At 40.1% G+C, this 23,388-nt stretch overlaps 1 protein-coding gene across 4 annotated transcripts in view; it reads left to right on the forward strand.

The window, feature by feature from the left end:
• Window positions 1-2,381: 2,381 nt before the first annotated feature.
• Window positions 2,382-23,388, forward strand: part of secisbp2l (SECIS binding protein 2-like) — a 54,245-nt gene continuing 33,238 nt past the window's right edge. The window contains exons 1-5 of one of the 4 annotated variants that reach the window (XM_085804768.1): window positions 2,681-2,704; window positions 12,187-12,285; window positions 13,031-13,248; window positions 18,464-18,791; window positions 19,996-20,182. In XM_085804768.1, coding sequence (XP_085660894.1) covers window positions 13,100-13,248; window positions 18,464-18,791; window positions 19,996-20,182 — 664 coding nt within the window. In that variant the 5' untranslated portion in view covers window positions 2,681-2,704; window positions 12,187-12,285; window positions 13,031-13,099. Of the gene's footprint in view, window positions 2,705-12,186; window positions 12,286-13,030; window positions 13,249-18,463; window positions 18,792-19,995; window positions 20,183-23,388 lie in introns of all 4 variants that reach the window. The other 3 variants (XM_085804740.1, XM_085804749.1, XM_085804758.1) reach the window with 3 other exon arrangements.

A 23,388-nucleotide genomic window follows, 5' to 3' on the forward strand; every position in this document is an offset into this window, starting at 1 on the left:
ATGTTAAAATCGCCGATTTTACATCCTCAGTAAACATGTTAAAAGCCTGGTGTCAGAACGTTTTTTTTTCTCAATCGATAGTTTCTACCCCCGCACACACTCTGAGGGGGGTGAATTTTTTTTAAACTCTACCGTTTTACTGTTATTAGGTTAAAACTCTGACCAATTAGGGCGCGGAAACGTTGAGTGACAGGTCCGGAGCGGTCCGGAGACAGGCTGCTTCGAGGCCAGTGGGCGGGTTCTCGGCCGGCCAATCCAACATGGCGCTGTTCAGGCCGCCATGTTGGAGTCACAAAAACGACTCCCCAAAACCAATGGGTGACGTCACGGACGCTACGTCCATTCTTTTTACAGTCTATGGTCAAGATACTCTCTGCCAAATGTTATAGTTGTATGACTATTTATGCCATTGTAGTACCTAAATATTTGTATTTACATCATTTCACCAGCAGAATGACCCCAGAAAGGGGTTTTGTCCCCTGTAGCTTTCCAGCAGCTAGTTGACCGGGTTGTCCACCCAGGTTTTAATCCTTCAAGTTCCTACAGATCATTTCTGCTGTCAAACCTTTTACAACGCTCTGTGTCTGTTTTCCAAAAAACTGGGATTTTGCCCCCGGGGTACTATGTGTTGAGTTCATCTGGGCTCCTATAATAAAGTAACACTCTTTGAGTCGATATCGACACGTTAGCTTCACCTTTAAAGGGACATTGTGTAACTTCTCCTGTTATCTCTTCATGAAAATGTATTATTTGGTTCTTCAGTCTGTTTTTCATTAACCAGTAATCCCCCCCATCAACAAAGTGAAGTGTTCCTTTCAGCTCTGAATGAGCCGTTCATATCATTCATATCTCCATGGAGCGGGTAAGCTCGGTGCTGCTGCCATGTGGTGTCGCCATGTTTTTACCTTCAGTGGCAGCGTGACGGTAGGTAACCACGGAAACTCAGCGGAGACACCGGAGCTGTCGGCTCAGTGGCTGTCGTCCGTCTGCCGTCCGCCCAATTTCAGGTGAATGCAGCATGAAAAATACCATTGAGTTGCTTGTGATGTGGGTCAAAGACGGTTAAGACCTTTGAGTGGCCAATTTTTAAAATACTTAAAATAAAGAGATATTTGGCCATTTTCCAAACATTTAAAACATGCATGTACGTGAAAGCTTCAAACAAAGATATTTTAGTGTTTTTAAACTTAAATTTGTAAGGCGACAAACTTTTAAAAAAGTAATTTGGAGCGACCGTAATTTATCTCAAAATTAATAGATTTCCTTAACTTATATTTTAAAAACTTTCGAAAATGGCCTTTGGCCCGATTTCAACCAAATGTGTTTATCTGTAAAGGATCCTCAATGATGCTATCAACGTGGGTGATCTAGAAATGGCTAAGCCCCGCCCCCTCCACTCACTGGGACAAACAGTCAACATTCGGTGACAGTTGCTATGGCAACAGCTGTCACAGTAGGAGACATTTCACAGGAGAGACAGAAAGATTAAATATCATCTGGAAGTCACCAAAACTTCACTTAGCTTTACTGCTATGGCTGTCGATAGCGACGGGCTAATTTCTGTTAGCCTGTCTATGGAGTTTTACATTATACGTTAGCATTAAGCTAGCGGGCTTTATGCTTAGTTGTGATACTGGCTAACATCTAAACATCTCTGACAATATGTTGCCTCAAATACGTTGTTGACTTAACTTAGAACAGATGTAGACATCCTTGTTAAGTTTATCCAGGTTTAGTTGGTGTTGTGGTCTACTGCATAACTTTATCCAGAGCAGACACTTCTCTCGGTTGAGATGTGGCTTAGGAAAGGGTTAAAAAAAATCCCCCCCGTGGCCTCTCAGGATACCTAGTGTCAGAGCTGCATGTACCCCATGAACACTGTTTGACCATTTTAAACTTAAAAAACATATAATAACCAATGAAAACTGACTAACTGCAATGCATTTCAATGGACGTGGAAGCAGAGAATGTCCCAGTGTATGGGCTAGCTATGCGCACTGTGATTGGCTCATCGCGTTTGGGGGCGTGGCTTAGCCAGAGGTCAATTAAAGTACTTAGGGGCGATTTGTAGATCATACAACCCCACTTTAAAAGAAAAAAGATACTATCCCTTTAAATGATTGAAAACACCACACTGCTCATTCACCAACAATGCAGAGATGTCAGTTCTTTTGCAAAACCCACATTCCTCCACCAGGAGGCGCTGCCATTGGACCGATGCTGTCCTTACTCCTTACCAGAGAATTTAGACTGGCTCTGTTGTTACTCTCTTTTACAGTAGCCCCTCCCTCCCTCCCTCCCCAGTCCCCTCGCTGCCTGTCGGCGGCTCAGTCAGCTCGGCTCATCTCGGGCTGTGGAGCCGTCAGGTCGTCAGGTCAGCTGACGCAGCAGGAGGAGCAGCAGGAGCAGGAGGAGGAGGAACCAGAGGAGCAGTCACAGTAACGGGAGGGAGGGAGGGAGGCTGCCTCCTCTACCAGCCACAGTATCGGTCTGTTGGCCTCAGTAGCCGGAGTTCAGAGGAGGAACTGGGCGTCAGTCAGTCAGTCAGTGGCTGTCTCCTCTCTCCGTTAGTCACCGAGTGTTTGATGGTTTCCTCCCCGGGCATGAAGCGGCTGCAGCGGAGGCCGCGGTCCTGACGGCTTCAGCGGCCTGAGGAGGCTCCGTCTGCGGGGAGCGGCCTGACATGGACGGCTGCGACAGCAAGGTACGACCGCTCTACTCCTGGGTCTACTGGGTCTACCGGGTCTGGGTCTGGGCCAGATGTCAAGATACTTTATTGTCATTGTACGTGTGTTTACAACGGGATTCTGGTCCTGGTTCTGGTCTCTAGTCCTAGTCCTGGTCCTGGGTCCAGTCCTGGTCCTGGTCCTGGTTCTGGTTCTGGTCCGTGTCAGTCATCGTGTCGTGTCGCCGTGGGGATGAAACAGATAAACCAGTCGGACTGAGCTGATGAGTTGAAGCTCCGTCATGTAAATCACATGTTTTTATCCCGAGATAACAGGTTTAATATGGTGTTAGCATGTTAGCTTAGCTTAGCGGGCTAGCTCTAGCTGTCTGCTGCGGCTAACGGAAACACTGCTGCGTGTGTCTGTCTGTGTGTGTGTGTCTGTCTGTCAGTGTGTGTGTGTCATTGTCAGTGTGTGTTTGTCGGTGTCAGTTCACGTTATGAAAAGACTCTGGTTAATCGACATGACAACATTTTATAACGTTAATAAACAGAAACGCGTCAGACTGTCAGTTGGAGTGTTAGCTAGCTAGCCGCGTTAGCCTGTTAGCCTGTTAGCTGCTGCAGCTAGCTCAGTCTGAGCTGTCAATCAACTGACGGGACCAGAACCAGAACCAGAACCAAAAACACGTTTATTCACCAAGTATCTGCAGACATACAAGGGATTTAACTCTAGTTTATCATCACTTGTACACACACACACACACTAAATAAATATATAGGCTACTGTACTAGCATCATGTATGTAGCCTATGTGTAGCTAATTAGATATGAAGAGTTCATTTGCAAAAGCAGATAACTTAGAAACATTTTTTTTTGTAATTATTATTTCCACCAGGTGATATCAGTCAAACCAGAGTTGAGTGGCTTTGACCAAAGAGATGAGACAAAACAAAACAGATGTAGCTAAAAGAAAAAAGCTTTATTGAAAACAACACTATGTTGAAAAGAATAATTCAAAAAGCATCAGCTCTTTTTTTTTTCTTCAAAATGGCGTTTATATATCTGCTTTTGCAAAAGAACTCTTCATATTTAAACATAATAGAGAATGAGAACAGCCACAACTAAATAAAAACACAACAGACAACACAACAAGTACAAATATAACTGGTTAAAGCGGCCGGTGGATTAAAGATAGTCAGTTGGTCATGCAGATAAACAATGAGATAGCTAGTAGTGCAATGAGATAAATAATAGGCTAAATACTGAATATATGTGTATATATTTATAAATGTTATAATGAGGAAGTGGTGGTTTGGTATCAGATGGTTATTGACAGTGTTGGACAGATTCAGGTCTGTGGGAAGGAGCTGCTCTTGTGTTCATGGTCTGCAGATTCTGCCCCCACACGGAGGCATTTTGCCCCTAAAACTTGAGAAAGTGCAACGAAATATATCTTCATCTACCTGCAACATGTGCAACAAGTAACAGTACATTTGCCAAACTCTGTGTGTGTGGTAACGTTGTGTTATTATCTCATAGCGTGGTGAATGTGCAGCTCACAACTTGTCCACCAGAGCGTTTTGTTGTGGAGTTGTTGGATTGTGTATTTGATGAGTTTGATGACCATGGAAACCAAGAAATCCCATAATGAGCCTCCGTATAGCGTAGCTCCTAGCAGCTCACGGCTCTGCTCCGCCGTTCTAAAAATAGCTTGCACCGACAATCAAACACTGCAAAAACTCAAAATCTTTCCAAGAATATTTGTCTTATTTCTTGTAAAAATGTCTCATTTCTAGTCAAAACTAAACTCTTTTTACTTAAAATAAGACTCATCACCTAAAAATGAACTTGTTTTTAGATCATTTTCACTTGTTTCAAACTAATTTTCACTTGAAATAAGTAGAAAAATCTGCCAGTGAAAGTACGTTTTTTGTGTTTGTAATAAGAAAGAAAAACTTGCTCCACTATCAGATTATTTCAAGTGAAAATCTGCTTGAAAGAAGTAAAAAGTGTCTAAAAACAAGCTGCTTTTAATGTGATGAGTCTTATTTTAAGTAGAATTAGATTTGTTTTGACTAGAAATGAGACAAATATTCTTGGTAAGATTTTGAGTTTTTGCAGTGAAGGTAACAAACCTACTGCTGTGACTATAGGGATTATGGCAATGGGCCAGTTTGTGAAAAATGTTGAACTATCCCTTTAAATAAGGATGCAGCATTGGAACTAAAGCTCGGCTGTTCTCCTGGTAGAAGGTGTGAGTCTGCAGCTCTGCAGGTGACACTCAGCGGTGACAGGAACAGGAATGTCGACGCTCCGGTTCGGTGGAGGACGACGCTCCGGTTCTTCTGCATGTGTCACATTCCTGTGTGTGTGTGTGTGTGTGTGTGTGTGTCTGTGTGTGTGTGTGTGTGTGTGTGAGCTATGCAGAAAGTTCAGTGTGTTGTTGTTGTTGTTGTTGTGACTGTGACCAACAGGGTTTAATGTGTGACTGTGTCCTCGGTTCACTCAGTAAAACTAATCAATAACCAGTTGGACCGGTCCGGTCCGGTCCGGTCCGGTCTGGAGCAGGGAGCAGCTGTTGGTCACCACCAGAAGAATCTGACTCCTAAGATAAATAAAATATAAATGAAAAAAGTAAATTGTTCATCTACTGACACGATGATGAGCAACCTTCTTTTAAAACAAAACTCTGGTGAAACCTGGAAGGGTTAGGGTTAGGGTTAGGGACCGTCCACACGAACCCGGGTATTTTTAAAACCGTGTGTCTCTGCGCGGTTTGTTCTTTCATCCACACGGAACTTTAGTTGAGTTGAGATTACTTTATTTGTCCCATAGGGCATAGGGAACCGCAGTTATCGGCTCCTGAAACCAGAGTTTTTTCTAACCTGGAAACAGAGGGAGGACACTGGAGCACACGGTCAGTTTTATAGATTTATTCAGGTTTCGACATGATGTCTTCTTCAGAGCAAACGGAGCCTATGTGACTGAGGGGATTTAAATCCCGTGCCTGCCTCCCTGATTGGAAGCGCAGGGAACCGCGTCATAGACAGAAGGCTCACATGATTGGTTTCTACAACACACACTAATACAAATATTATATGAATGAAATACAATGTATCCATAATTCGAAGACATGATGATTTGTAACCGGAGTCCAGGGAGAACTTTTTAGAAAAGTCCGGTTTCAGCTTCATGTGTGGGACAGGAAAACTGAGGAAAACCGTGATTTCTTGTCGACATTGTTCGACGTCACACTGTGCGAGGGTAAACAGTGAGTTGTATCCATGGAGACTAGTGGAGCTCTAGACGTGACCAGCTGACGGAGCTGCTGTTACTGGTGCTATTTAACATTTAGCATTTAGCATAGCCATTGTTGTTTTTCCTGGTATGAATTTTTCCAGCCTTGTGATTGGGTAAAATGGCCTTCCTGTTAGGAGTGCTATCGCCACCTACTGCTTTGGCATGTGCAGGACATTGTTTGAGGCGGATTTTGCGGTCTCATGTGGATGTAGATATTTTTTATCACACCGGTGGTGTGGACGCAAGTAAAAGTTTGGTTTCAAAATACGCGTGTTCGTGTGGACGAGACCTGAAAGAATCTGAAGTCTGTCATGACAGGAGTCAGTCGGGCCGATCGATGTGTGTGAGGATCGTGGATGAAAAGGAAACGTGAATAATAGTTTTGTGAGTCGGTTTATGATGAGCGTTGTGCGTCTCTAACATTTCAGCTTTGGCTCCTAAAATGTTTAAGTTGAGCTCCGAGTGAAGGAAGTTCGTGTTGTGTTCAGGGTCACTGCTGCTAATTAAATTAATCCTCAACTATTCTGATAATCTAATAATCAGTTTGAGTCGTTTATTTAAATAAAAAAAGCTCCAGATTCTCTGATTGCAGCTTCTTCAATGTGAATATTTCTGGTTTCTTTGTTCCCTCATGACAATAAACTGAGTCTCTCTTTGGTTTGTGGACAAAACAAGACATTAGAGGACGATGTCGTCTGGTGGTTTGAGAAACACTGAACGATGTTTTTAGACATTTTATTAACCAAACTAATCGATTATCCGACAGATTAAATCGGACGTGTTGCTGGTATCGTGCAGGACACACACACACACACACACACACACACACACACACACACACACACTCGGAGCAGATGAAGCCTGACACAAACAGAGGCCAGTGAGATCAGTGGCTCCTGTCGTCGCGGCGACGGACTCAACATCTGGCTGTGACCTCACTGCCTCTGTCACAGCCACAGCTGTTCTCACTGACACACACACACACACACACACACACACTGATCCTCTGACGGTCCCGGTCCTGCACTGGAAACAACTCAAAATCTTACCAAGAATATTTGTCTTATTTCTAGTCAAAACAGATCTCATTCTACGTAAAATCAGACTCATCACATTAAAAGCAGCTTGTTTTTAGACACTTTTTACTTCTTTCAAGCAGATTTTCATTTGAAATAAGTAGAAAAATCTGATAGTGGAGCAAGTTTTTCTTTCTTATTACAAACACAAAATAAAACGTGCTTTCACTGTCAGATTTTTCTACTTATTTCAAGTGAAAATTAGTTTGAAACAAGTGAAAATGATCTAAAAACAAGTTAATTTTTAGGTGATGAGTCTTATTTTAAGAGAAAAGAGATTAGTTTTGACTAGAAATGAGACATTTTGACAAGAAATAAGACAAATATTCTTGGAAAGACTTCGAGTTTTTGCAGTGTGGTCCTGGTTGGACACAGTGGTCTGATCATTGTAGACCGGTCCCTGTTAAAAGGGTTTTCTATGGAGTTTTCCCTCAGTGGATGTGAGGGTCTAAGGACAGAGGATGTTGTTATTATGGGATGTAAAGCCCTTTGAGACAAACTGGTGGTAAAAACGGGCTATACTAATAAAACTGCCTTGCCTTCGCAGTCCTCATCATAACAACCATGTGTCTTGATATTTACATTATTCCTCCTCAGCTACAAAGAAAAGATGATTTGATCTGAAATCTAAACCATGATATTTAATGTGAACACAGTTTGGATTGAACTGAACTGCAGATGGAAATTAAATCTGGGATTTTTACAACTTATTAATTATTTTGTATGTTCATGATGAATATGCAGAGTCCCATTATAAATAAACTAAAACTAAAACCTGAAGAACACAGCACACAACCTGCTGAAGTCTCCTCCCACAACCTAGAGCTGCAACTAACGATTATCTTCATTATCAATTATTCTGTTGATTATTTAAACCATTAATCGATTAGTTGTTTGGTCAATAAAATGTTAAAAAATGTCTAAAAATGTCTTGTTTTGTCCACAAACCAAAGAGAGACTCAGTTTATTGTCATAAAGGAACAAAGAAACCAGAAATATTCACATTGAAGAAGCTGCAATCAGAGAATCTGGAGCTTTTTTTATTTATAAAAACGACTCAAACTGATTATTAGATTATCAGAATAGTTGACGATTCATTTAATAATTGATTATTGTTCGATTAATGGATTAATTGTTGCAGCTCTATAGTTTAGTGGAACTATTTGAATTATCTTAAAGTTACTACAACACCAGCAGCTCTGTGGATGGATGCACTGCAAAAACTCTACATCTTTCCAAGAATATTTGTCTTATTTCTTGTCAAAATGTCTCATTTCTAGTCAAAACAAATCTTTTTCCTCTCAAAATAAGACTCATCACCTAAAAATTAACTTGTTCTCAGATCATTTTCACTTGTTTCAAACTAATTTTCACTTGAAATAAGAAGAGTTCATTTGCAAAAGCAGATAACTTCATTTTTTATTTTTTATTTACATAAGGTGATATCAGTCAAACCAAAGTTGAGTGACTTTGAGATGTAACAAAACAGACATATCTCAAAAAAATAAAGTTTCATTGAAAACAACACTATGCAAAGAATAATTACAAAGCCTCAGCTCATTTTTTTTTCCAAAATGGCACTTACCTGCTTTTGCAAATGAACTCTTCTTATTTCAAGTGAAAATTTGTTTGAAACAAGTGAAAATGATCTAAAAACAAGTTAATTTTTAGGTGATGAGTCTTATTTTAAGTGGAAAGAGATTAGTTTTGACTAGAAATGAGACATTTTGACAAGAAATAAGACAAATATTAAAAAAGTTTTTTGTGCTTGTAATAAGAAAGAAAAACTTGCTCCACTATCAGATTTTTCTACTTATTTCAAGTGAAAATCTGCTTGAAAGAAGTAAAAAGTGTCTAAAAACAAGCTACTTTTTAATGTGGTGAGTCTTATTTAAGTAGAATTAGATTTATTCTGACTAGAAATGACATTTTGACTAAAAATTAGGGCTGGGCGATATGGTGATATTAGATGGTGAAGGATCAGAGCGTGTAGACGATCTGCCAAAGTGCAGAGATCGTAGGATCGTCTGGGGCTCATTCTATAATATATATATATATATATTCTATAAACTACAGTTCTATGCTGCAAAGACCAAACAAAGGACATTTGCAAAGTTTGCTAAAAGAGAAAACAACAGTTGCTTTATTTGACCCTTTTCAATCAGCTATGTAGTGTTTTGATACTTAAAATCCTGTTAAAACAACTGTGTTGAATAAAACAAACAGTCATGTCTTCATTAAGATTTTACTTTCATGTTTATTGAAAGCTACCTTTATGTTGCAAGAGTGCACTTTATCAGAGTGTTGTTGTTTACCTTTTACTATGTTTACGTTGTTTGGCCTAAATTGTCTATTTTTCCTTTTTTCGATTTAAAATCGTGATGAAATCGAAATCGTGACTTCATTTTTTAAAAATCGTGATATGATATTTTTGCCATATCGCCCAGCCCTACTAAAAATAAGACAAATATTCTTGGTAAGATCTTTGAGTTTTTTGCAGTGTGGATGGATGGATGGATGGATGGACGGATGGATGGATGGATGGATGGATGGATGGATGGATGGATGGATGGGTCCCACAGATTACAGATTAGAGATTAGAGATTAGCGAAGGAGCGGGCGAGGACGGCGAGGACGGCCCACAGACGGCAGCAGAGAGACAATAGCGTCTGTGTGACGTTCACTGACTCTCTATTCATGGACCAGAGGAGAGAGAGCTGCTCTTTGTGCTGCTGAACCCTGTCACCTCTCCTCAGCATCTACACACACACACACACACACACACACACACACACACACAGACACACACACACACACACACACACACACACACACACACACACACACACACACACACACCTCAGTTCACCTCAGTGTCAACGTGGTGTCTGATGAGAAGCACCGAAGAAGCAGCGTTGACTTCTGTTAATTTTAACATCGACTCTTTGACCTGTTAAACCTCCTTTAAAGGGATAGTTCATCAACATTTTGTCAAATTGGCCCATTGCCATAATAGTCCCTATAGTCATAGCAGTAGGTTCGTTACCTTTAATTGTCGGTGCAAGCTATTTTTAGAACGGCGGAGCAGAGCCGTGAGCTGCTCAGAGCTACGCTACGGAGGCTCATTATGGGATTTCTTTGGTTTCCCTCATCAAACTCATCAAATACACAATCCAACAACTCCACAACGCTCTGGTGGACAAGTTGTGACCTGCACATTCACCACGCTATGAGATAATAACACAACGTTACCACACAGAGTTGTTTTAGAGGGAAATACAGAGACTGTTGATGAAAAACTGTCCCTGAAGGCAACGCACATCAGTGGTTTTGCATGAATTTCCCTCTAAAACAACTCTGTCTGGTAACGTTCAGGCCTTTCCGTCAAAATAAAAGCACCAAGCTAATAAAATGCGGTGAAACTCTTCAATTTAACTTCAATTTTACTCTTCAAGAAAGTCCCCGAGCCATTAAGTTAACCTTTTGCTTCTATTGTATTACAAGTTAATGTCTATTTTATAAGTTTTATGTTGGTGAACACTTTTATTTTGGTGAATTTGGTGATTTCGGTCTCCACTACAGACGTTTGGAGTTGTTGGATTGTGTATTTGATGAGTTTGATGAGGGAAACCAAGAAATCCCATAATGAGCCTCCGTAGCGTAGCTCTGAGCAGCTCACGGCTCTGCTCCGCCGTTCTAAAAACAGCTTGCACCGACAATTAAAGGTAACGAACCTACTGCTATGACTATAGGGATTATGGCAATGGGCCAATTTGACTAAATGTTGAACTATCCCTTTAATATGTTTATTTAAGTTTGTTCATAGTTCCAGTCCATAATATCTCTGATCTGTGTCTTTGTGTTGTTCGTATCATTGACCTACATCAGTGAGTCTGGTCTCTAACTGAGATCCCTATCAGTCCTTCACCTGTAGTAAACATGACTCAGCTGTTCTTCACCTGTAGTAAACATGACTCAGCTGTTTGACTCATTGATTCACAGTGAGATGATGAATCTTCCTCTGGTTTCTTCTTTTTACTTTAATGCTTGGTGATAATTGATAGGAGCAGTTTAAAGACCATGAGTCAGACTCTCACCTTTCTCTGAGAGTTAAGAGCCGATAAACTCCTCATCGCCTCAGAAACATTTTGTGAAAGTGCTCTTTTATTTGTTTCGGAAACAAACAAGAGAGCACTTTCACAAATGTTTGTTAAAAGCATCTCTACATGTATGACAGTCATTCTGTTCTTTTCTTTTTTAAACACCAACACAAACACAACTCATTCATCACCTGAACCACATCTGGTTTTATAGGAAGATTATAAAAACCACTGCTGGGATTAAACATTGACATTATCCCACTAAAACTGGTTAATAAACTCTTCCTGAGTTAAAATGTTCTTGCTGTGTTGTTTAAGAATAAATATGAACATGTTTTCTTTGCATTATTATTATTATTCAAGGTCTGAAAAGACTTGATATTTCTGTTATTTAGACTAGTTTAGTCATTAGCCAATAAAAGCTCTAAATTACAATTTTCTTTTCAATTTTGGGAGAAATGTTGTCGGTAGTTGATAGAATAAAACAACAAAAAAATAATTACATTTTACTCAAACACATACCTATAAATAGTAAAACCAGAGAAACTGATCATTTTGGGAGTGGTCTCTTCGTTTTTTCTAGAGCTGTGTATCAGTTTATAGAAGTTTCATATCAGGCTGACTAGACTAGACTAGACTAGACGTTGTGTTTATGACTTCCTGTTTTATTTTGAAAGGATACAGCAGATGAATCTTTGCTCCTCTCTGCTTCCTGTTTGGAGCGGGAGAAGTTGACGGTTTTCACATCAGTAGACGACACTGTGATGATAACAAGCTGATTTAAGGCGGCCTGCTGCTGTATGGGACTGCGGCTGAAATTTAGCAGTTGTGCTAAAAGTCCGGCACATTTACACTGATGCTTAATGCGTCAGTGTTGATGAATGTGCACTGTCCCAATTCAATAAATAAAGAAATGAAATATTACAATACCACCTTAACGGTTAACAGTGTCAATGTGTCGGTGACTGAAAGTGTTTCTGTATCTGTAATAATAATAATATCTGTAACATATCTGAGCCTCAGCCTGTTCTTCTCTTTACAGTTTGTTCTTCTAACGACTTCAGTGATGTCAGTGATGTCACTTCCTCAGTGCTGAGGACGTTGGACTGAACCATTATTTTTAAAACCAGGGAATTAATTGGTATGTTGTTGTTACAGGGTTGAACAAAACTGGGGGACAATATTGCTGTTTCATAAGTAATTCATGGTCATCTTGTTTGCCCCCCCTTTTTTTGGGAAATTTAGCCACTTTTTCTAGAATTCTTGAGTAATTTTACCAGTTTCTTCTCAATTTAAAATAAAACTTTTTTTTACTATTAACTATATACTATTTTTACTTTTACCACTTTTTTTTTAGTATTGTTTGACCTTTTTAAAAAAAGTTTTACCACCTTTCCTAGAATTTCTTTGAGAAATTTTACCAGTTTCTTATAAAAAAATTTAAACTTTTTTTTTTAAATTGCAAAATTTACCACTTTTTAAAAAAAAAATGTTTTAACTTTTTGATTTATTCTTTTGTGAGAATTTTTTACCACTTTTTTCCTAGAAATGTTTCAACTTTTTTGGAGAAATTGTACCACTTTTTTTTCCAGAAATGTCTCTATAATCTTTCAAAAATGTACGCCTAATTTAAACGTACATTGATTGTTTGTGTATTTCTGGTGTTTGCTTCAAAATGTTGTCCAATGGGGGTCCGTGGTCTAATTTGTGTCAGTTTTGGGTCCTTGATATAAAAAGTTAGAGAAGCAGCGTCTATGTGATACAAGTATGAACAGTTTACTTACCACCTGAAAAGCAGTTTACCCACTAACAACACAACATTAGACTACACCACTGGTAGTAACTATGATAACCATGACTGACTGTGCTGGTCTGTGTCTCTGCAGGATGTGAAGCTTTCAGCCGAGGTGGAGCCCTTCATCCCACAGAAGAAAGGTCTGGAAGGATCGCTGGTCATGAGTCTCTCTGGAGAGGCAGCAGGAGGAGCAGGAGGAGGAGCAGGAGGAGCAGGAGGAGGAGGAGGTGCTGGGGGGGTGGAGACCACTCCCATCCCCAGCTACCTCATCACCTGCTACCCTTTCGTCCAGGAGAACCAGCCCAACAGGTCCGTCACACCACACGCTCCTTTCACTGTCTAGTTTCTATTATCAACTTCTCCAACGTTGTCGACTTTGGTTGGATGGATGGTTGGTTGGTTGATTGGTTGGATGGATGGATGGATGGTTGATTGGTTGGATGGATGGATGGTTGGTTGGTTGGTTGGTTGGTTGGTTGGTTGGTTGGTTGGATGGATGGATGGATGGTTGATTGGTTGGATGGATGGATTGATGGTTGGTTGGTTGGTTGGTTGATTGATTGATTAGTTGGATGGTTGGTTGGTTGGTTGATTGATTGATTAGTTGGTTGGTTGGTTGGTTGGTTGGTTGGTTGGTTGGTTGGTTGGTTGGTTGGTTGGTTGGTTGGTTGGTTGGTTGTTTGGTTGATTAGTTGGATGGTTGGTTGGTTGGATGGTTGATTGATTGGATGGTTGGTTGATTTGTTGGTTGATTTGATGGTTGGTTGATTGGATGGATGGTTGGTTGGTTGGATGGTTGTTTGGTTGGTTGATTAGTTGGATGGTTGGTTGGTTGGTTGGATGGTTGGTTGGATGGTTGGTTGGATGGTTGTTTGGTTGGTTGGATGGTTGTTTGGTTGGTTGATTGATTAGTTGGATAGTTGGTTGAATGGTTGATTGGATGGTTGGTTGATTGGTTGATTGATTGATTAGTTGGTTGGTTGGTTGGTTGGTTGGTTGGTTGATTGGTTGATTGGTTGGTTGATTGGTTGATTATTTGGTTGGTTGGTTGGTTGGTTGGTTGGTTGGTTGGTTGGTTGGTTGGTTGGTTGGTTGGTTGGTTGGTTGGTTGGCTGGTTGGTTGATTGGTTGGATGGATGGTTAATTGGTTGGTTGGATGGTTGTTTGGTTGGTTGGATGGTTGGTTGGTTGGTTGATTAGTTGGATGTTTGGTTGGTTGGATGATTAGTTGAATGTTTGGTTGGTTGGTTGGTTGGTTGGATGGATGGTTGGTTGGTTGATTGATTGGTTGATTGATTAGTTGGTTGGTTGGTTGATTAGTTGGATGGTTGATTGGATGGATGGTTGATTGGTTGATTAGTTGGATGGTTGGTTGGTTGGTTGATTAGTTGGATGGTTGTTTGGATGGTTGGTTGGTTGGTTGGTTGGATGGATGGATGGATGGATGGATGGATGGTTGGTTGGTTGATTGGATGGTTGGTTGGTTGGTTGGTTGGTTGATTGGATGGTTGGTTGATTAGTTGGATGGTTGTTTGGTTGGTTGATTAGTTGGATGGTTGGTTGATTGGTCGATTGATTGGATGGTTGGTTGGTTGATTGGATGGTTGGTTGATTGATTGGGTTGGATGGTTGGTTGGTTGTTTTGTTGGTTGATTGATTGATTGATTGGGTTGGATGGTTGTTTGATTGGTTGGATGGATGGTTGGTTGGTTGATTGGATGGTTGGTTGGTTGGTTGGTTGGTTAACAAGTCTCCTCATAAATATGCGTCCATAGTCTCATGCAGCAAAAATATTCTGTGTTAACAGAAATTTTTTCCAAAATAACCAAATCAATAATAGTAAGTAGGAAGTCTTCCAGGTTGTGTTGTAGTCAAGACCACCTAACCCGAGGCCGAGTTGTGACCAAGGCCAAGACTTTTAGGGGGCAAGACCAAACCTATTTGTCATATTGAAAAATACATTTATTTCAAACTGTTGGTAAAGCCAACCAGCCTGTAGTAGAAAGTACTTTCCCCATTTTACATGATGCTTCCAAAACCAGCAACCAGTCAATGCTGTCACATGTTTATGCTTCTGTTCTTCAGTCAGCTCACGTCTTTATTGGCTACATTCAATTTCACGTCACAAAGTCGGTGACTCACAATCGTCGGCTTCTCCAACACACAAGACGACTTTTGATCGTGAACATGTCTAATATTTACTCTTAACACACATAATCTCGTAGGATAATCTAATCAGACGATTTTTGTCCTTGGTCGGAAAATCGGGCCAAAACCAGCCAGATTATCTTCATGTGTACCAGGCTTGAGTTAACTGGGAAGAAAAAGTCTCTGTGTAACATTTGTAAAGTGACATTTGGCGAGCCAGCTGGGACGACGTCAAACTTTTACCCTCACCTGGAACCAAAACATACAGATTCATTCTTTGTGGTTTGAGTGAGAAGCTCGAATGATTGATGACTGCCACAGCCGGTGCCCTCACTTTCAAAATAAAATACTTTATTGGTTACATTTTAGTTTGGGAATTTTACACATTTGCAATTTTTTAAAAACAAATTACAGCAGAAATCCGGAATCCAGCTCGACCGAGACCGAGACAAGACCGAGTAAAAATGCAGTTGATTCCAAGACGAGACCAAGACCATGAAAATGCGGTCTCGAGACCAAGACCGGTCTCTAGTACTACAACACTACTTCAAGGTGCAGTTCAATAAATTAGAATATCATGGAAAAGTTAATTCATGTCAGTAATTCAATTCAAAAAGTGAAACCACTACATTATATGGATCCATTACACACAGAACGAAACATTTCATGTCTCTATTTATTTGATTAAAAACACACACATTGATACCTGCCTACTTCATTCACCAGAGACAAGGAGCTGCACACGACGACCTCTGACCTCTTCCTTTAGTTTAATGTTAAGTAATGTATTGAACACAGCTTCTGAGTTTGGGTTTTACTCTAAATCTCCTCCTTCCATTGCTTCTCATGGAGTTGACATCATTTTTGTTTAACTATATTTATATAACACTGCAAGCGAATACTAAAAATGAAATGTTGCCGTCCCCTGCGGCATTGTGGGAAAACTTTGAGCTGCACCAGAAGGAGAGCTTTGTATTCTGAGAATGAGAGTGTTTACTATAGTAATAATAATAATACTATAATATAATAAGAAGAGGGGAACACTGTGTCCTTGGTGTTGAGATCTTGATTAGATCCTTACAGCAGCAGCGTATGTTAGATTGCTGTGTTGTTGCTTCGGCGTGAATGGAAACGTCCAGAGCTCCAGAGTTTAAACGCGGAGCTGTGGTCCGTGTTTCCAGTGTTTCCAGAGTTTCCAGTGGTTCGGTCTTTGTCCTCGGTCGTCTGCTGCATCCTGCTCACATCCGCTGCTTTGTTTCCTTCCCCACGATTTGAATGCAAGGAAACAGACGCTATAGTACGCTGGCTGTGAAAATGTCATCTGGATCCTTATCACCATGTGCATGTGACACAGCCCCCCCACTTAATCTTCAATGGGAAAGTCAAATAAAGCCTATTGTAATACTTTCTTATTCCATGTCTGAAGAAAACACAGTGGGAAAATGTTCGAATTGACACAAAGTTCAACTAAACACATTGATGAACTGAGAATGTGAGGTTTTTTTGTCATTTCGTGTCTTTTGTCCGTCACGTCCGCGGTGTGGAAGTCCTCACACATCTTGTAGCTGTGAATATATTTTTTATTTTTTATTATTTTTTATTACACATTACAATGTATAGACTGACAATACACTAACCAAAACAGACAAACGCAAAACCAAAGACAGAACAAACCTCACGACATAATAAAATAGGACCAAAGCAGGACAGAAAAATAAGAAAAGGGATGTAAAACTACTCAAATTAACAGTAACTACTTAATATACATTTACTCAAACGTACGTTTTTCCCATTTTTTGTTATGCATTTCCACCTTATCTTGATTTGTTGCGATAATTTTTTCCAAAAGAAATTGCCGACGCACTGTATTTCTAAAATAAAGCAAGTTCAAAGATGTTTTTTTGGGGGTCCTAAATAGGCTATAAATATTTTCCCCAAAAGAATGATCGTGTTTACGATCTGCGGGCATTTAGCCTCCAGTACTCCCAACAAAATATTTAGTGGTGTAAATTCAAAATGAATCTTTTTGAGTCTTGGCCACTTCTACTTTTACAGCCAAATGTACATAATGGAGAGTGGTTAGTGTTACAAATGTTAAGTTGTTAATGAATGAGTATGAATCAATTGTTATTGTATCCACCTTTTTCCGAACGTCAAAAACGTAGCCTGTTTTGCCGGTTTTGCTCTTCCGGTGGAATTTTATGTTTATGTTTCCATGGTTTCGGTAGTTGCGGTAAATGCATGGATTTTTTTTTTTTTTTCAATGAAAATCTGTAAAACGCATGGATCATCACAGCAGCTTTTAACAGTAGATATCACACAGACTGACATCCGTGTTAAAAGCCAGCGTTAATAGATACATGCGTTTACCGCAACTATGACAACGACTGAAAACCATGGAAACGTAAACGTACAATTCCGACAAACCGGCAAAACCGGCTTCTGGGTTTGACCATCGATGACGTTCGGAAACTTGTGGATAGAAAATCTTAATTTGAAAAATTCTAGAGTATGAATCAATTGTTATTGTATAAATAGACCTAAAATAATCTTTCCAGGGAATTAAAGTGTTAAACTTGCTGTGATTATTAACACATTGACACAACCTTTGCGCACTGTAGCACTTTATTACACTGTATTATATTGGGTTTCGTTGTGTTCTCAACCCATTCTAGCACAACTCCATTAAGAATCCCTGTTTTGGTCTTGCATTGTTGCATCATCATCCATTTTATCCATCGTAAATAGTCCATCTCACCTAAATCTGTTAAATTGCACTACACTTCTTGTTTTTGTTTTATAATAGTGTCATGTTAATTGTCTTTTTTTGTAGTTTTTATGTCTGTTGGTTTCTGTTGGATACATGTGTTTGTTGTTATGTGTTTTTCCTGTTTTATGAATTATGTTATGTCCTTATGTACAGTTGGAAACTAGCCGTTGGCTAACACTGGCACATTCACTGTAAAAACTCAAAATCTTACCAAGAATATTTGTCTTATTTCTAGTCAAAACAAATCTCATTCAACTTAAAATCAGACTCATCACATTAAAAAGCAGCTTGTTTTTAGACACTTTTTACTTCTTTCAAGCAGATTTTCACTTGAAATAAGTAGAAAAATCTGATAGTGGAATCTTTGTTTGAAACAAGTGAAAATGATCTAAAAACAAGTTAATTTTTAGGTGATGAGTCTTATTTTAAGTGGAAAGAGATTAGTTTTGACTAGAAAGTAGACATTTTGACAAGAAATAAGACAAATATTCTTGGAAAGATTTAGAGTTTTTGCAGTGTTATACCATTTTATTATGTTCATTAATGTGCATTGTCCTCCTTAAATGAATAAATAAATAAAAACTTGTGTCCTCTGCTGCTCCCCAGGCAACATCCCATGTATAACGGCGGGGAGCTGCGCTGGCAGCAGCCGAGCCCCGGCCCGGGCGGCCCCTACCTGGCCTACCCCATCCTGTCCTCGCCGCAGCCGCCCGTCTCCAACGACTACGCCTACTACCAGATCATGCCGGCGCCCTGCCCCCCCGTCATGGGCTTCTACCAGCCCTTCCCCGCCGCCTACGCCGGGCCCGTGCAGGCCGGCGTGGTCGGCCCCGTGTCGGCCGAGGTCGGCGAGCGGCCGCTGCCTCTGGGTGCCGGTTATGGGATGGCCGGCCAGAGGGGGAGGGGCTTGATCCGGCCCAGTCTGCTCCCAAAGGTACAGCAGCAGCTCTTACTCTTACTGTTACACACTACCAGTCAAACTCACTCATCCAATGGTCTTTCTGTATTTTTAGTAGAGCGAGATGCACCGATCCGGCTTTTTCAGTCCCAACGCCGATACCGATACCGATACCGATACCGATACCGATACCAGTGTTGAATTAATAAACTGTGTACACCTTTGGAAGACAGTGAAGGCATCAGGCTGGACTTTAACATTACTTTTCTAACTTTACGATATGATACGATAAACTTTATTGTCCCATTCAGGGAAATTTGTCTTGTACTGCGCCATAAAGGCCTTGATGGCCGCAATGACAAAAAACAATACACCTCAGCCACACCAACCCAGCAAACACAAGACATAACAGAATTGCACATATCCCATAACATAGCACATACATACACCTCATAAATTCACCATAGTAAGAGCACTATAAGAATTATTGCACAAACTCAATCAGATATGCTCTGTGTTTGTTGTTGTTATCCGATACCCGATCGAGATATTTGGTCAACATCTGGGCCGATATCTGATCTTTATATCAGAACAGTGCAACCCCTTAATTTCTTCTTACTTCACTTTCTACATCGTAGATTTAAAACTGAGACATCCGAACTATGAAGGAACTCATATAAAGTGTTAATAGAAACCAAAGTGTCTCTGTCCTCTGAGTTGGAGCAGAGTGAAGTCAAACAGCAACAAGGTCTCAGCTCCTCTGGGAAGAACTCCTTCAACTGTTGGAAAACACAAACCGTTCCAGGTGACGACCTCATGAAGCTGACGACTGGATCAAATCTAATATAGGCCGGTGCATATTCTCATTTGTCCAGGTCATAGTATTTCAAAGGAGGTTAAATCGAAAGCAACTGGACTTAGTTATTTGTGTAGGAAAATAAATAACTAAGTCCAGTTGCTTTCGATTTAACCTCCTTTGAAACAAATCTAATATATTAAACATATTCTGCTTTGTTCAACACTTTGGTGTTTACTACATAACTCCATGTGAGTTCCTTCATAGTTCTGACGTCTCAGATTGAATCTACGATGTAGAAAGTTATGAAAATAAAAGAAAAACCACTGAATGAGAAGGTGAGACCAGACTTTTGCCTGGTGGTGTGTGTCTATTAGATGTTGTTTGTCCCTCCTCATCCTCATCCTCTCTCTGCCTCTCTGTCTCTCTGTCTCTCTCCTCCAGCAGCAGCAGCAGCAGCAGCAGCAGCAGCAGCTGGGGGGGGTCGGCGTAGGGGGGCTGGGGGTGTGTCAGCCTCAGAGGGGTCGGCGGCCCCCCACCAGGAGCGTGGCGGTGCAGAAGGAGGTTTGCACGCTGGGGCCCGACGGCCGCACCAAGACCGTGATGCTGGTGGACGCAGCTCAGCAGACCGGTGAGGAAACGACTTCAGACACTACAGATACACACCTGAGTGATACAGCATAAACACACACATACACACACACACCTGAGTCACGCAGCATAAACACTATAGTCCAGGCAATTTACCTCATTTTGGACCCAAAAATAGAACTAATTGTAACAGAATGTTTTTCACCATACATCATTTCTATGAGGTGTCTAGAACAACAAACTAAAAGTCCTAAGAAATCCTAGTTGGGGAAATATGTTTAATTCTCATCATTATTTACTGTATAAAGTCTATGGTGCTGACAACAATACACCCCAATGGGGCTATTTTTTCCTTTACTCCTATCACAATGAAACTTTACATGATGAAAGTATCCATGAAATGTAACATTTTTTGTATTACAAGTTTCTTTGAAAATGAATTTGAATATGCAAATGAGCCTTACACTAATCAAATATGCCCAAAATACACCCAAATAGGCTTGTTTTTTTCCTTTACTCCTACCACAATGAAACTTTACACAATGAAAGTAGACATTAAAAGTAACATTTTTTGTATTACAAGTTTCTTGGAAAATGTAGGAGTAAAGTAGGAGTAAAGGAAGAAAATAAGCCTATTCGGGTGTATTCTGGGCATATTCCATTAGTGTATTGCTCATTTGCATATACAAATTCATTTTCCAAGAAACTTGTAATACAAAAAATGTTACTTTTAATGTCTATTTTCATTGTGGTAGGAGTAAAGGAAGAAAATAAGCATATTCGGGTGCATTTTGGGCATATTTGATTAGTGTAAGGCTCATTTGCATATTCAAATTCATTTTCAAAGAAACTTGTAATACAAAAAATGTTACATTTCATGGATACTTTCATTGTGTAAAGTTTCATTGTGATAGCAGTAAAGGGAAAAAATAGCCCCATTGGGGTGTATTGTTGTCAGCACCATAGACTTTATACAGTAAATAATGATGAGAATTAAACATATTTCCCCAACTAGGATTTCTTAGGACTTTTAGTATGTTGTTCTAGACACCTCAAAGAAATGATGTTGGTGAAAAACATTCTGGTACAATTAGTCTGTGGGAAAACGCTGTTTTACCTGGACTAGGGGTGGGAGAAAAAATCAATTCACATAAATATCGCAATATCCTTTTTGATGATTTTTTAAAGGGACAACAAGGAGTTTTGTTAAAGTGAGTGTTTCCACACTACATTTATGAGCCTCCGCACCGTGAAATTCTTTGACCGGCGCAAGACAGACTCATGTTTTCATTCATCAAGAATTAAAGTCAGAGGTTGGAAGACGATCACATACCGTCGTAGTTCCCACCATAAACGGAGATTCATACGGCGGCGTTATTCTCATGACTCGCCACGAAACCGAAAGTAAAGAAACGCTGGTCGGCTCGCCCAGCATTTCCACCACCACTAATAATAACAAAATAACCATAGAGACAAAACCATAGATTTATCTAAAATGGACCATTAACAAGTGGTAACGGAGATTCATCCACATTAATATCAGACTTTTTTATTGTGGCGGAATTTTTGGTTCTGCCGATGGAGAAACTCCTCGTTGTCCCTTTAAGTTCACTTTATAATGGAGTATGTTAATTTATAGGCTCCTACAGTATTTGTGTGCAGATAAATGTTCACAACGCAGACGAGGGAATCGGCTATATTGTAGAATCGCAATTTAAATCGAATCGCCATCCAAAAAAATCATAGAAGAATCGAATCGGGAGAAAAGCGTATCGTCCCAGCCCTAATAAACACACACATACAGATACACCTGAGTGACACAGCATAAACACACACACACACACATACAGATACACCTGAGTGACACAGCATAAACACACACACACACATACAGATACACCTGAGTGATGCAGCATAAACACACCGAGGCAGCTGCTGTGTCATCCCGAGGCGGAGGAAACAATCCGTCCTGTGTTGAGGGAGGAATGTGGTGTCGGGGAGGAAGTGGGACACAATGCTGCCGGTAAGAGCTGCCGATGCCCGAGCTTCATTTCTCAAAGAGGAGGAGGAATGTGGAGATTCCAGTTGGGAAGGTTGACATGACACCAGCAGCTCATCACCGAGGAAGCTGCAGCCCGTGGCAGTAGGCTACACTGTAAAAACTCTACATCTTTCCAAGAATATTTGTCTTATTTCTTGTCAAAATGTCTCATTTCTAGTCAAAACTAATCTCTTTCCACTTAAAGCGACTGTGGATGATTCAGTAGAGACTCACTGATGATCACACACACTGACGCAACATAAAAACCACAGCTGAAAGACAAACTACACTGCAATGACTCAAAATCTTACCAAGAATATTTGTCTTATTTCTTGTCAAAATGTCTCATTTCTAGTCAAAACTAATCTCTTTCCACTTAAAATAAGACTCATCACCTAAAAATTAACTTGTTTTTAGATCATTTTCACTTGTTTCAAACTAATTTTCACTTGAAATAAGTAGAAAAATCTTTTTTGTGTTTGTAATAAGAAAGAAAAACTTGCTCCACTATCAGATTTTTCTACTTATTTCAAGTGAAAATCTGCTTGAAAGAAGTAAAAAGTGTCTAAAAACAAGCTGCTTTTTAATGTGATGAGTCATATTTTAAGTAATGAGATTTGTTTTGACTAGAAATTAGTCAAATATTCTTGGTAAGATTTAGAGTTTTTGCAGTGTACTTTGTCTTTGAGCTGTGGTTTATGTTGCGTCAGTGTGTGTGTGTTTTACATATTTGTGGCTGGAAATGATTGATGGAAACAAAAAACCTTCGTCTTCACTAAATAAGCGTCAGATCCATAATGATGTCAGATAGTTAAAATGCCGCTGTGAAGCTGTCAGTGGAAAGATGAACTCTTTTATTGGGCGCTGTGTGACGTGGGTAAAGGCTCGGTTGAAGACATTCCAGCTGCTGCTATGCAGGCGGCGGGTTTTCCCTTCTTGCTCAATACGGATCAGCTGCAAAGGTTTCACTCTGTTCTCATCAACCAGTTACATCCAGAGTAAAGTAAAGATAGACGGGCATTAGATATCTGGGGTAAACCAAAGCTGCATACTTACTGCACTGCAAAAACTCAAAATCTTACCAAGAATATTTGTCTTATTTCTAGTCAAAACGTCTCATTCTAGGTACTTAAAATAAGACTCATCACATGAAAGCAGCTTGTTTTTAGACACTTTTTACTTCTTTCAAGCAGATTTTCACTTGA

The sequence above is a fragment of the Trachurus japonicus genome, chromosome 3 (genome assembly GCF_045865225.1).
Source record: "Trachurus japonicus isolate A0001 chromosome 3, Traja_1.0".
Lineage (NCBI taxonomy): Eukaryota > Metazoa > Chordata > Actinopteri > Carangiformes > Carangidae > Trachurus > Trachurus japonicus.